The sequence below is a fragment of the Chrysemys picta genome, chromosome 9 (genome assembly GCF_011386835.1).
Source record: "Chrysemys picta bellii isolate R12L10 chromosome 9, ASM1138683v2, whole genome shotgun sequence".
Lineage (NCBI taxonomy): Eukaryota > Metazoa > Chordata > Testudines > Emydidae > Chrysemys > Chrysemys picta.
In genome coordinates this window covers 56,940,532-56,957,003 of record NC_088799.1, presented here as the reverse complement: position 1 = coordinate 56,957,003, position 16,472 = coordinate 56,940,532, and the positions used below count along the sequence as shown (strand labels likewise).

Below are 16,472 nucleotides of genomic sequence, written 5' to 3'. Positions count from 1 at the left end.
TCAATATCAGGCACTCTGGTCTGAGTACTCACCTGTCTGAAATAAGACCAGTGACCTATCTGCTCAGCACCAGCACAGAGTGAGCAACTGAGGCTTTGCAGAAGAGCTTTGTACAGAGAACCCACTGTCCTGGTTGCAAATAGATTTGCTTCTATTGTTACTACACAAAAACTCACCTCAGCAAATCTTCTACAGAGTTCAAGGGGAAAATTATCCCAGTGAAACTGCCCAAGGCAGATGATTGTTCAATGGATTCTAAGTGCTGTGTCTTTAGACAGGGATCCCATTGCAGGGTACCAGTTTTCCAGAACGGAGATGAGAAAAAAATATTTCCTTTGAACTTACTGGTCTGAGTTGTGTGGCCATTTCTTGGAGGATTCACTGCAAATCTAATTCCCAAAAAAACAAAACAAAAAAAGTTAATACTTTTCATATTACATTTAAGTGGTGCAAAAACAAACACCTGCCATTTAAACTGGAAAACACAGATTTTTCCCATATAACATCACCACAGCAGATGAGTAACTTGGATCAATCTTGTACACTTTACTCGCTAGCATCGTCCTCATAGGGAGAGCACACTGTTTTTGCGTAGGTCCCACAAAAATAAAATGGCTATTTTTTATAAAACTTCTCAGCAACATAGTTGATCTCTTATTATTTTAAGCTCCAGAAAATACATAAATTATTGAAATTCAATTTGATATAAAGATTCTACATCAATGACAGTACTCCGAACAGGTTTATGTAGCTCAGGTAATTGTGTATTTGTGGAAAAATGCCTCTTAATCAGCAAATCCTTCTCATTTTAGCCAGTTTAAACTGCCGTGTCATCTCTGAATTGAACACTAGACTGCAAACACATCAGCAGACTGTGCAATATAATTCCCAGAGAGCAGCCTGGGAGTGGGGCAGAAGCTCCCTGTAAATATGGGGGATTGAGGGGTGGTACTAAGACTCAGCCAGGAAATGCAGTGTTTCTAGGCTGGGAAGGAGGCTCCCAAGGGTCCCTGCCTACTCCAGCCCCTGCAGGTCCCACTCTCTGGCCTAACCCCCAACCCATGGTAGCCACTCCAGCCTCTCTGGCTCCCACTCTTACCTCCCCTCCCAGGTATGAGTTTATTGTGTGACTATTGCAGGGGTGGGGGCTAGACCGCCCCCCCAGTTCCACCACTCTGGGAGCAGCCACACTGGGCCCATCAATAACTACTGCAGATCTGTTAAGGTCCATCTGCACAATGTCCAGAGGCAGAGGAACCAATGGCCACATGGTTTATCCTTAGCCAGGACAGGATTGAAGCACTATAATATAAAAATATTTTCTAATAATAATGGTAGCGCAAACTCCCAAATTGGAACTAGGGCCCCATTGTGCTGAGCACTGTACAACAGAGAAAAGAGACAATCCCTACCCTGAATTGCTTACAATTTAAAGACAAAAAGAATGAGACTATAACATAAGCAAATGAATCTGGTGAGGAATTGGCCCCGCTTATTTAGTTACATTGAAAACAAACAAGGTACACTAACTGGGGAGGAAGAATCACAGCTTGTCTCTAGTCCAGCTATGTTTAACAGGCTGGGGTTTGTAGGTATAACAGCAAAGGTGACTCTTAAGGAAGAATTTGAGGTTAAGTTAGTGGCTGTTAGGATTTTATCAGGGAGATTTTGCCAGGGAAGAGTAGTATTGTCAGTCCCCAGTCTTCAAAAATCAGAGTCTGGCCCTGAAAAATCATTAGATTGGCTTAAAATTCATGACGTATTTTACATGATAAAAGATTTCTGTGCCTTCACAGTGCACCTGCTTCCTCACCAGGACGGCTAGAAACTTTCTTTAAAAGAATGAAAACTGAAGTACTGTACTGTATAGCAGTTCCAGCAGCTTGGAGCACAAGAGTTGGCAACACAAAGGCAACATGGGAGAGAGCCCAGAGATGAGTCCCTGCCGCGGGCTGAAGCCTAGGGGGATACCACCCCTCCCAACACACATATTAAAATGATACATGTGAATGACAAACACAGCCCATAACTCCCCCTGTTCATGGGCGGCGAGTTCTATGGGCCCTTGGTGCCCGGGCACCAGGAATACCCCTAGCCCAGGGGCCTGGCTCCAGCAAAGTTTCCCTCCCCACCCCCCGTGCATCTCCCAGCCCCACCTGCTGCCCCCGGGCAATTTAAAACAGCGGGGCTGAGCGGCTTCTTGTGCGCTCATTCCACCTGGCTGCCGGCACGTCCTTGCAGCCCATGGGGGGATAGCAGCCCCTGCCCCGAATGTCCCTGTGGCCAATGGGAAGCTGCAGGGGTGGTGCCTGGGGACAGCAGCACAAGGAGACCCCCCCGGCCTGCCCCGCCTAGGAGCCGCTGCCGGAGGAGGTGCCCCAGGTAAGCACCGAACCTCCCTCCCATCCACTTCCAGAGCCTGCACTCACACCCCCTCCGCACACACACCTTCCGGCCCCCAAACTCCCTCCCCCACCCCCTCTCACTCCCAAACTCTCTCCCAGAGCCTGCACCCCAGACCCCCCCCAAACTCTCCCCCAAGCATTACCTCTCACCCCTTCTGCACCCAAACTCCCTCTCAGAACCTGCACCCTGCACACCAATCTCCTGCCCCAGCCAAGAACCTGCACCCCAGACCCCCTCCCCCACCAAACTCCCTCCCTGAGCCCAACCCCTCACACCTCCTGCACCCAAACTCTCTCCCAGAGCCTACAGCTCTCCTGCATCCCAATCCCCTGCCCCACACCAGAGCCTGCACCCAAACTCTCTCCCAGCACCTTAGGCAAGTGTGTGTGGAGGGGGCTGGGTTCTGGGTGTTCTGTGCACCACCAAAATTTCTACAAACCTGCCCTTGTTCCTATAGCCCAAGGACTCCCATTGTCCCGAACCCCCCACAACCAGCCTTCAGGACTCCGCACCCACAGGCCCCTACGGCCCTAAGCACCCAGACACCCTCCCTCCAGCCCTGGCCCCTCCTAGCCCTCTCCCCACAGCTCCCCCGTGTGCCCCCAACCTCCTGCCACAGCCCTTGCCCACCCCTACCTGGCGCCCAGCCCCAAGAGGAAGCAGGCAGGACCCCTACACCACCGCTGCTTTTACCAGTCCCGTTCCAGGAACACAGGCAACCCGCCAAGCGGCAACAGCCTAGCCTTGCCTGCCCGCTCCGCCCTTCTCGCAGCCCAGCTCCTGGGCCGAGAATCAGGCGAGCCCCAACGCGCTCAATGATTGGTTTCCCGAATACTCCGCTTCAGCCAATCGACTTGGCGGAAGGCGGAATAGACCCCCCCCCCTTCTTCCGGATCCGCCCACTAAGCGTCTTGACCAATCGGCATAGGATCGGGTCTCCAGAGCGAGGCCTTTAATCAATGGGAAACGTGATTGCTATGGCATCAGGGTAGAACTATTGACTTATAGGGAAAGCTGCCGTTGATACTGTGCCCGCCCCTTTTTTTCTGTTCGGAGCGGAGGCGCTGCTCCAGCGGCACCGGCTGCGGGATGGTGAGGGGGACCGAGGGCTGTCCGGGCTGGAGGACGGGGCGGGGGCACAACACGGCGTGGCGCGGGCTAGGCCGGCTGCTTGATGGAGTGACCGCAGTGTGGTGCAGAAGCAGTAGGCCCCGAAGCCTGTCACAGGGATTTAGCAACCCCAACCCCACATAGCGGCTGGGGGAGTGGGCCCTGGGGTGGTCAGCGACCCGAGGGAGGCAGCTCTGAGGTCCAAGGGGTTGCGTCCGGGCTGGCGTGGCAGTACTGAGTTCCTAGCTGCATCCTTACCTGTGCTGTAGTGGTGCTTCCAAGGGGGCTGCAGGCCCCACATGCACGGGTCCTCCTCCCACCCCGCCATAATAACAACACCACCCAGCCCTTACCATCAGTCGATCTCAAAGTACTTTACAAAGGAGGGCGGTAACATTATCCCCATTTTACAGATGGGGAAACTGAGGCACAGAGCAGGGACATTACTTACTGAAGGTCACCCTGCAGGCTAATAATAGTGCTGGGATTAGAACCAGCTTTTCTGAGACTGGTTCAGTGCTAATCCATTAGGCTACACTGCGACAATGTGTTGATCTAGGTGGCATGGCCTAGGTAGGCAACAGGCCCTAGTGTGTGCTACATGGTGCTGGTTCCAGCTGCATGGCTTGCAAAGATATTCTGGTGTGCACTGTATCATCTTGATCCCAACCATGTAGCCAGGGCTGTCCGTAGGGGGGTGTGGGGCCTGGGACTACCCCCCTCAGCCTCCACCCCCACTCCATCCTTTCCCTTAAGCCCCCACCCCACCTCTTCCCCTGCCCCGCCCTGCCTCTTTCTGGCTTCCGCCCCTCCTCTGAGCGACACTGGGAGCTGGCGGGGAGAGCTGGGGTCCCCTTAAGCCCCCCACACCCTAATCACACACGCCCCGGGCTGGCCTAGCGCCCCCCCGTACAACACACTCACAGAGCCGTCCATAGGGTACGGCAATTCGGGGAGGCCGCCGTGGGGCCTCCCAAAGCGCGGGGCCGGGGGGCCGCCCTGATTCGCCATACCCTAGGGACAGCTCTGCGTGTAGCCTGCAAAAATTACCAGACTCAGTGTACATTGCACTATCTTGGTTTCAATGCACTTATATACAAATATAGATGGAGCATAATATGCAGGGACCTATCATCCCTGCAAGTTACCCCTTCAGGCTGGAACCTTCTGTCTTCACAAGCCATACCTCTGTCCTTTAAAAGGGCAGCTTGTTAGATTTTTGTGTGGCCACATTGTGTATTGTTCTCTGTCTTCTCTGGAAATCACAAGGGTTGCTGAGAATGGAAGCTTCTGATTTCATTCTGGATTGTTCGCCCCGATGCTGAGAGTCTTGTCTGCCTGCTTTGGGAATCTAATTCTAGTCTCTGCTCTTCTGTTAATATTTCAAGGCTTCCAGCTTCAAGAAATCTACATTAGGGGCAGTAGCCCAGAGGAAGAAGACAGGTCCTAAACTTGAACTAACTGAAGACCAGAAGCAGGAGATCCGAGAGGCTTTTGATCTGTTTGATACCGATGGCACTGGGAACATAGATGTTAAGGAGCTAAAGGCAAGATTAAACTCAATGTTAAAGAGAAAAAGGACCTAGACGTATAGAGACTTAAACTAATTTAAGCTGGAGCAGAGGAGGATTGATCCCTTTACAACACAAAGCCACTGCATCCCCACACAATTGCTATCTGTCGCTCTTTGCGCTGTTCCCTTCTCCCATGGGTCTTTGGAGCTGGGTTGACAGAAACACACTCTGGAATGTAGTTCCAGGATGTCATGAGCTTTGTATGTGTTGGTAGATGGTCAAAGGTTTTTGGTCATTATGAAAGCCACCTTAGAATCATACCATTCTGAAAGCCATTGTTAAAGAAAATGCCCATGTCATCATTTCTGTGACAGAGCAGATATTTGGGGCTTCCACCTCACTCATTCTGCTAGGGAGGAGGAGGATTAACCCTGTCTAGGATTTTTCTGCTTTCTACAGCTCCCTCTTCTGCTTCTCCAGTTTAAATCCTGCCACACTCAGAGGACCATGCAGAAAGGCAACCTCGTGGCGGGAGGGATAGCTCAGTCATTTGAGCATTGGCCTCCTAAACCCAGGGTTGTGAGTTCAGTCTTTGAGGGGGTCATTTAGGGATCTGGGGCACACACAAAAATAAAAAAATCTGTCAGGGACGGTACGTGGTCCTGCTGTGAAGGCGGGGGATTGGACTCAATGACCTTTCAAGGTCCCTTCTAGTTCTATGAGATAGGTATAGCGCCATTTAAAAAAAAAAAAAAAACCTTCAAGTCTGCCATTTGTCTCTTCACCAGGGAATGCAAAAGCAGTGTGTGGAGGGGTGGGGAAACTCTCAAATATGCTTTTTGCAGTAGTGCTTTCCTGAGGGGGTTCTAAGTGTTTTTTCTACACTCTTTGAGAGAAATTTCCATTATGTCAGTGGAATGTGGCAGGGGCTGAAGCAACTTCTATATACATGATAGACAAAACCAACTGTTCAGCTTTTTAAAAGGAGATTTATAGAGGAACCAGAATCCCAGCTGTTTTAGACTTCTTCTGAAGGTTTATGTCAAGGTGTAGACCCTGACTCCCTCTGAGCTTAAGTGCTGGTTGAGTTGAGGAGCACAGTAGATTGGAGTTCAGTACATTACTAGACATGATGAGATATTCTCCCATGGGGTCATGTTCCTTGAAGACTGTGACCTTTCTTTTCCCTCCAGTTACCTCCCTAGAGGCTCCAGGAAGTCTGTATATCTAAGGTTCCTCATCCTGAATGTAGTGTCCACATAATAATGTAGTGACTCTTTGACCAGTAGAATAGGAGAGCTCTCTGCGTTTTCCTGTACCCCATCCACACTTGATTTTCCATAGAGAAAAGGTGGTCTTTTAGATCTGTTCTATTTGTTTTCCCAAACCTTTCACCTAACCAGAACACTTACCCTCCAAGTTCCAAGTTCTAAGCCAGAAAGAGGGAAAACCCAGACCTCAGAAAGTGACTTAGAATGCTAAAGATCAAATGAATAAGGTTAAAGACTCGGGAGCAGGGGGAACAATTTCTTACGCAGCATGGGTGATGAGTCTTATATCTTCGGCTTTTTTCTTATGGGGGAAAGAAGGTCTGCAGAACACCAAGAATTTCTCTCTTCCATTAATTTCCCCCTTTACTGACTACACTTCCTTGCTAGTACTGACTAGAGAAAGCTGGATGCAATATTCTCCAGGGCATGTCTAGAGAGCTCCTATACAAGCCGAAGGAGTTACTGTAAAGACATTCAGCTCTCTCCAGGTTGCTAAGTGTTGTTAGGAGACCATTTTTCCATCACCTGCTCTTTGACCTTACTATTTGCCTTGAGGAAAAAATACCTAATTTAACCACAGCGTGGCATAGTTTAACTTTTTTTCTTTCATACTTCTATTTCCATTGCCCACTGAGGAGCTAATCTCTTTTCATTGTTTGCAGGTGGCCATGAGAGCACTAGGGTTTGAACCCAAAAAAGAAGAGATCAAGAAAATGATATCAGACATTGATAAGGAAGGAACAGGAAAGATCAGCTTCAATGACTTTCTGGTGGTGATGACTCAGAAGATGGTATGTAAATTGGGACAGTCACAATGAAACCAATTTTGCAAGTTGCTGAATGCTTTTCAATTCCTGTTGACTTCAGTGGGAATTGAAAGGACTCAAAACTTCCCTGCCTAATCTTAGCAACCATATGTGCAAAAGTTGTGGTTGCAAATAGGAACCATCCCATCATAGTTGGTGGTGTCTTTAAGATCTTTCTCTCTGATAAGATTGCTTAAAAAGAATGGTGTGGAGAGAAACTAATATAATCAAAACCACACAAGAGAGGAAAAACAACATTGGCCACCAAGAAGAGAAGCTGTGATAAATTTTGGTAAGTTGTGAGGATGACCGTGATAGTCACTATGCCAGTGAAATGTTTTTCCAAATTTAAGATCTCTACTGCCATGATCTGTGTACTGTACCTAAAAATTCTTAGAAAAACTCAACGATAACAAAATAACATATTTGACGGTGTAGAAGCTTGATGCTGCAAAACTTCAATCATGCAAAGATCTGGTCCTAGACATGAAAGGAACAGAAAAGTGATATTCAGAGAACATCATTACATTGGCAAAATTAAGGCTCTCTGAGTGCTTTCACTCACTATTTGCATAATTTCTAATAATTGGGTTTCTTTTGTATTGAATCTTAGCTGAGTTTCTTGTGTTTCTAATGTTTGTTTTGATAACTACAATTTTTACACTTAAGTTATTGATATGTACTCTTAGACTTAACTACAAGTTAACAAAGTTTTTGGCTATGAACTGGTATGATGATTACTTCTTTAAGGCTGAAAAAGATTCCAAAGAGGAGATTCTAAAAGCCTTCAAACTGTTTGATGATGATGAAACCGGCAAAATCTCTTTCAAAAACCTTAAACGTGTGGCCAAGGAACTTGGGGAAAATCTCACAGATGAGGAGCTACAGGTTTGTGCCTTGTATGATTTTGTCTACGTATGTTGTGTACATAGTACACCTCTACCCCGATATAACGTGACCCGGTATAACACGAATTCGGATATAACGTGGTAAAGCAGTGCTCCAGGGGGGCGGGGCTGCGCACTCCGGTGGATCAAAGCAAATTCAATATAACGCGGTTTCACCTATAACACGGAAGATTTTTTGGCTCCCAAGGACAGCGTTATATCGAGGTAGAGGTGTAGTTGTGACGGGTTGGATTGGATCACAGAACCCCTCCTTGGGAGCTGCCACCTGATGTGCCAAGACTACTTCTACCCCTGCCTTCCCTGCCAGCTTGGGGCCTCAGCACCCTGTCTTGCTGAGCCAGACACTCCTGTCTGCTCCAACAAAGACCCAGAGTCTGAATTACTTGCCCCAAAGCTGCAGGTTTACCTGAAAGCAGCTAACAGAAGTGTTCCCTGTCTTTAACACTCAGATGCCCAACTCCCAATTGGGGTCTAAACCCAAATAAAGCTTATACAGGGTAAACTCATAAATTGTTCGCCGATAGAGAGAGATGCACAGTTGTTTGCTCCCCCAGATGTTAATACATACTCTGAGTAATGAATAAGTAAAAAGTGATTTTATTAGGTACAAAAAGTAGGATTTAAGTGGTTCCAAGTAGTAACAGACAGAACAAAGTAAGTCACCAAGCAAAATAAAATAAAATGCGCAAATCTATGTCTAATCAAACTGAATACAGATAATCTCACCCTCAGAGATGCTTCAGTAAGTTTTTTTTTCTCAGACTGGACACCTCCAGACCTGGGCACAAATTCTTTCCCCTGGTACAGCTCTTGTTCCAGCTCAGGTGGTAGCCTAGGGGATTCTTCATGATGGTTCCTACCTTTGTTCTGTTCCACCCCTTTATATATCTTTTGCATAAGGCAGAATCCTTTTTCCCTCTCTGGGTTCCCACCCCACTCGTTCTCAATGGAAAGACACCAGGTTAAACATGGATTCCAGTTCAGGTGACATGATCACATGTCACTGCAAGACTTCATTGCCTACGTGCCAGCACACACGTATACAGGAAGACTTACAGGTAAACCATAGCCATCTGCAGACAATTGTCCTGGTTAATGGGAGTGATCAAGATTCCAAACCACCATTAATGGCCCACACTGTGCATAATTACAATAGGCCCTCAGAGTTATATTTCATATTTCTAGTTTCAGATACAAGAGTGGTTCATTTATACCAGGGGGTCGGCAACCTATGGCACGCGAGCCGATTCTGAGTGGCACGCTGCTGCCCACTGAGAGGAGGAGGAGGCGGAGCGGCCAGAATGCACCACGTTGTGCGAAGAAAGGGGGGAGGAGGGAAGCTTGGCTGCCGCAGGATCAAGCTTCTGCCTCCTGCCCCCGCAGGGGAGAGCGGTGTGGGGGGGTCCTAGCCCCCCGCCCCACTCGGCCCCCCCGCCCACCGCTGTCCCCTGCGGGGGCAGGACGCAGAACCTTGATCCTGCGGCAGCCAAGCTTCCCTCCTTCCCCCTTTCTTCGCACAACGTGGTGCATTCCGGCCCCTCCTCCTCCCAGAGGAGCAGAGCCGAGCGCAGCGTGGTGGCTGCTCCGTAGAGCAGGCAGAGAGAGGTAGGGATGGGCCTGGGGGAAGGGGGTGGAACAGGTCATATCCCTCCCAGCCCCCTGCCATGAGCTGCTCAGGGCAGGGGGCTGGGAGCACCCCCACGAGCCGAGCACCCCAGCCTTCTGCCCTGCACCTCCCCACCCCAACACACACCCATCCCTCTGCCCTGCACCCCCCCCACATCTCCCCCAGCCCTCTGTCCTGACCTCAAGTTGCCCCCAACACCCAGCCTTCTGCCCTGCGTCTCCACACACACCCCAGCCCTCTGCCCTGAACCCCCCCCCAACCTTCTGCCCTGCACAACCCCCAGCCCTCTGCCCTGACCTCGAGTCCCCCCCTCAACACTCAGCCTTCTGTCCTGCACCTCCACACACACGCCAGCCCTCTGCCCTGACCTCGAGTCCCCCCCAACACCCAGTCCTCTGCCCTGAACCCCCCCACCACCCAGCCTTCTGCCCTGACCTCGAGTCCCCCCCTCAACACTCAGCCTTCTGTCCTGCACCTCCACACACATGCCAACCCTCTGCCCTGACCTCGACTCCCCCCCCACACCCAGGCCTCTGCCCTGAACACCCCCCCCCCACCCAGCCTTGTTCCCTGCACCTCCACACACACGCCAGCCCTCTGCCCTGACCTCGAGTCCCCCCCACACCCAGCCCTCTGCCCTGAACCCCCCCACCACCCAGCCTTCTGCCCTGACCTCAAGTCCCCCCCCCCCAACACCCAGCCCTCTGCCCTGAACCCCCCACCCAGCGGGCTGAGCAGGCTGGCGGCGTAAGATCAGCGTTTTAATTTAATTTAAAATGAAGCTTCTTAAACATTTTGAAAACCTTGTTTACTTTATATACAACAATAGTTTAGTTATATAATATGCACTTAGAGAGAGACCCCTTCTAAAAAAACGTTAAAATGTATTACCGGCACGCAAAACCTTAAGTTAAAGTGAATAAATGAAGACTTGGCACGCCACTTCTGAAAGGTTGCCTACCCTTGATTTATACAAATAGGATGATCACACTTATTAGCATATTTTTATAAAACCATATAGACAGCAATGTCTCACTAGTCACTGATTGTATTATTCCATTCAGATTTAATTCATTAACATTCATTTTTTAACTTAGGCGAAACTGCTGCGGAATCACCCGTCTGCGGCACTAGAGTGCCACAGAATCCAGAAGTTTTGCAACAGAATTCTCATTTAGTTTGTCACACAGTACATGTGGCCTTGAATATGCTCTTTTTAAAGAGATGGGTATACGATGTAGTAGAAAGAGCCTAAAATATAAGCCCTTGTATTAGAGGTCTGGTATGAGGCCTTGTCAGGGTTCCCTCCCCACTCTGAACTCCGCGAGTACAGATGTGGGGACCCGCATGAAAGACCCCTAAGCCTATATTCCATCAGCTTAGGTTAAAACTTCCCCAAGGCACAAATTCCTTTCCTTGTCCTTGGACGGTATTGCTGCCACCACCAAGTGATTTAAACAAACATTCAGGGAGAGGCCACTTGGAGCTCTATTCCCCCCCCCCCCCCAAGTATCCCTTCAAGCCTCTTCACCCCCTTTCCGGGAGGGGGGGCGGGCTTGAGAATAACATACCAACAGTTAGGTTAAAGTGAGCACAGACCAAATCCCTGGTTTTTAGGACACTGAAAATCAATCAGGTACTTAGAAGAAGAATTTATTTAAAAAAAAAAACAGTAAAAGAATCACACCTGCAAAATCAGGATGGAAGTTAACTTTACATGGTAAATAAAAAGATTTAAAACCCAGAGGAGTCCCCTCTTATTCTGCTTCCCAGTTACAAAACAGGAATAAAATTACCTCTTAGCATAGGGAAAATTCACAAGCTAAAACAACTAATTTTACTAACTAATTTCCTTGCTATTACTTACAATTTGTAATCTTAGATGCTTATTTCAGGTAGGGTTTTAGGAGATGTTTTTTTCCTGCCCTGGTCCCTCTCTGTCCGAGAGAGAACCCACAAAGAGAGCACCAACAAAAAACTCCCTTCCACCGCCCCCAGATTTGAAAGGATTGTCTTCCCTTTTTGGTCCTTTTGGTCAGGTGCCAACCAGGTTATTTGAGCTGCTTAACCTCTTACAGGTAAAGGAGGGATTTTATGCTACCCTTAGCTGTGTGTTTATGACAGGCCTGAACTAAAGTAGTGGGCAAGCTTTGCTGATATAAAGCAAAGTTAGGCTGTGAGCAAACGTCAGACTTTGCCTGCTTGCAAGTTTACAGAATTTGGCAAGAACGGGACTAATATTGCAAAAAACACACATTTCTTAGAAGTGGTAGGTACAAAGTACTTATGCAAACTCATTTTAGAAGAGTGGTACCAGAGCATTTCATTATTAAAGATGGTACAAAAACATTCCCCAAAGATAACAGGGACACATTGTCCCTCCTAAAAATAAGGTCAGAATAACAGTGTAATGAATAAAAACGTATAAGGTGATGGGTGGTAACCGGCTACATCAGAGGGTGTTAACTAACCACGTTAGAGGGGCAATATGTACTTGTTTATACTAACGTATAAAATAAAGTCTCTGAGGAAGTGTCTTTGGCCAGTCTAGGGGGCAGTCCTGCCACTAACTAAGCTGCATCCATTTTCCTGGGCATACATATCTTAGTATCCTCATAGAGTCTGCCAGGTGCTATTACTGTGCTTCATCAACAATAAACCTAGCTGTGTGTCTTCATTCCTAAACAGTTCTTGTGGTCATTGGGCGGTTTGCTCAAGGTCTGCACAAAGCTGGGACAGCGCACAGGAAAAACACATACAGCCGAACATCTAACAACATTGTTGACCCAATAGATCTTTTGTTCTTTCACACTCCATAGACTAGATTCCCAGTCCCCGACATATCCCCTTTGCATTGCTGTGGTAGTTCAAAAGATCCATAAGACTGCCCTAACCAAGTACTTGAGGATTTCCCTTGTGTGGGAAAATTCCTTGGTGGAATAACTGGATCTGTGTTAAAAGAACAGGAGTACTTGTGGCACCTTAGAGACTAACAAATTTATTTGAGCATAAGCTTTTGTGGGCTACAGCCTACCGATGAAGTAGGCTGTAGCCCACAAAAGCTTATGCTCAAATAAATTTGTTAGTCTCTAAGGTGCCACAAGTACTCCTGTTCTTTTTGCAGATACAGACTAACACGGCTGCTACTCTGAAACCTGGATCTGTGTTAAAACCCTCTCAGCCTTCAAGGCATAGGGATGGTAGGACAAGGGAATGTGTCCAGAGTGCTGCTGTGTGCCTGCAAACCCTGGTTGGTGTTATGGCTCTGTGGGGCTATTCTTAGCCAGCACAATCCTGTGGCTGCTCTGGCTTACGTGGAAGAGGCACACCACAGGCATCAGGATCAGGGATGGGATGTAAAAGTTATTTAAACCCACTCTTGCCCTGGATGCAAGCAGGTAAATTTGTAAATTATATTTGTAACAACAGAAAGTGCTGAGTTTTACTTAAATGATCTCCATTTCTCACTGCCCTTTCCTTTCCCACTCCCTCCTGTTTCCTGTACTCTGCTGGTGTCATTCTGGCTCAAATAGCAGTACTCTGGGACTAAAGTTTGCAAGTTAAAGATCCACACCACAATGGGAGCTCTTGCCCAGTGCAGACATTGTAATGTATTAAGTGAATGTTGTGCTATCCTTCTGCATCTTAAATCAAAGTCCTTTCCACGTGCACTACTACAAAAATAAAGTTAAAGAGTTTATGAATATCTGTGTCTGAAATAGGTTCTAAAGGCCAAGACTGTGTTGAGTATATATGGCCGGATGGATTCTACTTAGTTACACTTTTGTACATCCCGAGCAACTCCAATGACTTCAGTGAAATTGCAATACTCTGGAGTTACAAAGATACAATACAGCAGGATCTGTTGTTTTCTTCCAAGATGGTTTCTGTACCACCCGGTGTGTATAGCAGCATAACAACTGCTTTTGAATAGATTGGATGTGAAATTTGCTGTAATAAAATCCTGTGTCCTTTCTATTCCATTTCCCTCCCTTCCCTTGTATACCTTAATGGACCTATCTAATTTGGTCTCTGAATCCTTAACGTCATGCAGGAAATGATTGATGAAGCAGATCGAGATGGAGATGGGGAAGTGAATGAGCAGGAATTCCTGAGGATCATGAAGAAGACCAGTCTTTACTGATATGTTTGTTGTGGATTTTCTTTTTATACAGTTGGAAATATATTTGGTAGGTGCATGAGTTTTCTCCAGCCTCTGTCATTTCTCAGGGACAAAGGAAAAGTTGGGTCATTGTGGTTTGTGTCTGATCTTTAAGCTTCATTTGTGAAATGTTCCAACTGCTAAGCTGAAACTGTTTTCAATGAGAAAAACCTTCACACATTTATTCTTGTAGGTTTTTCACACCCAGTTTGTTTCAAATATACAATTCATATTTGCAGAGCCATATCTGACTAAAAACGCACCAGAAAGAGATTGCGTATGCTTACAGAATTGTTAATACAGGAGAGGACTCAAAGCCAGAGATTTCTGATACAAACTGCCACACAGTTCACGGTGCATTTGAATCCAGAGTTTTGGTTTGGGCCCAGTGATATTAAATGCTGCATTTAACAGAGTGACAGGAACCCTTTCCTTTTTTTATTATACTGTTGAAAAACATGTAAGTGAGCAGATAGATAGCAGTATGTTAAGCTGTAACAATCAGAGAAGTTCTTTGTGCAATCTGCCCTTAATAGTGGGGAATAGGGAAGAAGAGAAGGAACAACTGTTAAAAAACAGAGCTGTATGTTATGGGGAATATTCAATGGCTCCTAATTGTACAATTTTGTTTGAAATGAAATACTGTTTTTTTTTAGCCATCATGGTTGTAGAAATAAACATACACAAACATGAATATAAATGGACACAGCTGCCTTCTTGAATTTGCAAACAACCTAAAGCAAATGTGCCAAATTATCCTATTAGACTGTTAATATATAAATGGCCAATTTTAGGTGTGACAAAGTGGGGGATTTTCTTAGTGTTTTGCATGAATACCCTATGTGCTGCATGTTTAACAAGGTGGTGGGAGAGAATGTTTGTTGTTGCAGAGGACCAGGCATGACCTTGCCTAGTAGCCTGGATCCCAGACAATGACCTGGATACTGTGGAATTTAGCAACCAGAGGCCCAGGGCCAGATTAACTTGTTGTGGACCCTGCACCAAACATATTTGTGGGCCCCCTGGGGAATGATTGTAAAAGGGGCTGGGGGCAAAAGCACAGTGGGGCAGGAGCTAGGGTTGGTTCCTGGAGCAAGGGAGGGACCAGGGGTAAACTGCAAGCACAGCAGGGCTGGGGAGGGGGTAAACAGAATCTCCCCCCCTCCCCGCCCCTGCCCACATAGAGCGGGTACCTACCTGGTTCTAGCCCATTCTCTTCGTCTCTCTCTACACTGAGCTGCCCCTCCTCCCACAGCAGCAGGACAAGTTTTCTTTCAGCCCTCTGGGGTGGGTGTTGGGAGTGGGAGGATCAGAGGCTAATGTGGTTACTCCTATAACCGGACTTTTAGTTTCCAGTCAGCACTGCTAACCGGACACTCAGGTCCCGTTTTCTACTGGAGTTTCCAGTCTAAAACTGGATAGTCAACAGGGCTGTCAGAAAAGCCGGGGGGGAGGGATGGGCAAGCAATCATTTTTTAAAATGAGAGGGCTAAGCCTTAAGCAGGTGGGGAGATGGGGGAAGCAAGTGGTGGGTGGGCTAGGGAGTGGAGAGGAGCTAGTGGGCAGGGCCAGGTCTGCTGAACTGCCCAGGTAGGTTGGAGACTGTGGGGATCAGTGGACACAGTATCCCCAGCCCAGGTGACATGACAGCCAGTGGTGGATTTAGAGTTAGTGGGGCCCCCCGGCCCTGTGCTCAGCTTCATTTTTGGGGCCCCTCCTTGGGACCCAGCCAAGAAAAAGAACATTTTCTCTTATCTCCCCCCACCCATGTTTTTCATTCTTTTTTTCTTCATCCTCCTCCTATAAGTAAAGCAAGTAAATGAAAATAAAGTTTGGTACCTTAATTGTTTTATAATCTAACTTATTTTTCCACAGACCACTTGAAAATCGCGGAGGGTCTCGCCGGACCACTTAATGATCTTTCCAAATATTGTTTGTACCATTAGCTAACTATTGTAAAGCACTTTGGATACGAGCGTTTTATAAAAAAAAAAAAATGGGGTGCAGGGTTTGGCCAGGAGCTAGGGTGAGGGAGGGGGCTCAGGGGTGGGGCAGGAGGTTGGGGTGTGGAGCGCTTACCTGGGGCAGCTCCTGTTTGGTGCGAGAGGTGCAGGTGGGAATGGGGCGGGTGCAGGAGCTCCCGTTTGGTGCTCAGGGTGGGGGTGGGGATGTGGGGGGGTACAGGAGTCAGGGCAGAGGGCTTGGGGTGTGTGGGGGGGTGCAGGAGTCAGGGCTGGGGTGTTGGGGGGCTGGGTATGTGGCAGGGTGCAGGAGTCAGGGCAGGGGAGATGTGAGGGGGTGCAGCGGGCTGGGAGGGTGAGGGGGTGGAGAGGTCAGGGCAGCGGGCTGGGGATGTGCGCTTGGGTTGTGGGGGTGCTCATGGCAGGGGGCTCCCCCAAGTCCCCTCCCCCACCTTTTCAGCAGCGAGCATGCTGAAGCTCCGCTCTTCCCCCTCCCTTCTGTTGGCAAACAGCTGATTGGCAGCAGAGATGGGGGAGGGGCAGGAACATAGCACCCTGTGGGGAAGAGGTGGGGGAGGGGAGAGCTTGGCTGCTGCAGCAAAACAGCCCCAGGAGCTGACAGCACCAAGCTTCCTGCCCCTGCAGGAGAAAGCGGGAGGCGGAGAAGTGCAAGCCGGGCTAGGGCCCCTTTGGACTGTGGGCCTGGC

The 16,472-nt window shown here is 48.2% G+C and overlaps 2 protein-coding genes across 9 annotated transcripts in view; one reads left to right on the top strand and one right to left on the bottom strand.

Moving 5' to 3' along the window:
• Positions 1-3,826, bottom strand: part of NSDHL (NAD(P) dependent steroid dehydrogenase-like) — a 31,909-nt gene extending 28,083 nt beyond the window's left edge. For 2 of the 7 annotated variants that reach the window (XM_024111884.3, XM_042858763.2), the window contains exons 1-2: positions 3,043-3,182; positions 346-389 (exon numbers count right to left, since the gene is read on the bottom strand). In XM_024111884.3, coding sequence (XP_023967652.1) covers positions 346-366 — 21 coding nt within the window. In that variant the 5' untranslated portion in view covers positions 367-389; positions 3,043-3,182. Of the gene's footprint in view, positions 1-176; positions 390-2,156; positions 2,249-3,042; positions 3,242-3,774 lie in introns of those variants that run through there. The other 5 variants (XM_042858762.2, XM_065556253.1, XM_042858760.2 and 2 more) reach the window with 5 other exon arrangements.
• CETN2 (centrin 2) lies at positions 3,304-14,504 on the top strand. 2 transcript variants are annotated; one of them, XM_005311327.5, is made up of 5 exons: positions 3,304-3,498; positions 4,905-5,063; positions 6,964-7,092; positions 7,858-7,995; positions 13,697-14,504. In XM_005311327.5, exons 1-5 carry the CDS (start codon positions 3,496-3,498, stop codon positions 13,784-13,786), a joined length of 519 nt encoding a protein of 172 aa, XP_005311384.1. In that variant the 5' UTR covers positions 3,304-3,495; the 3' UTR covers positions 13,787-14,504. The 2 variants fall into 2 exon arrangements, with proteins under 2 accessions (XP_005311384.1, XP_042714699.1); XM_042858765.2 differs by lacking the exon at positions 4,905-5,063 and having other exon boundaries at positions 3,386-3,498.
• Positions 14,505-16,472: the final 1,968 nt, after the last annotated feature.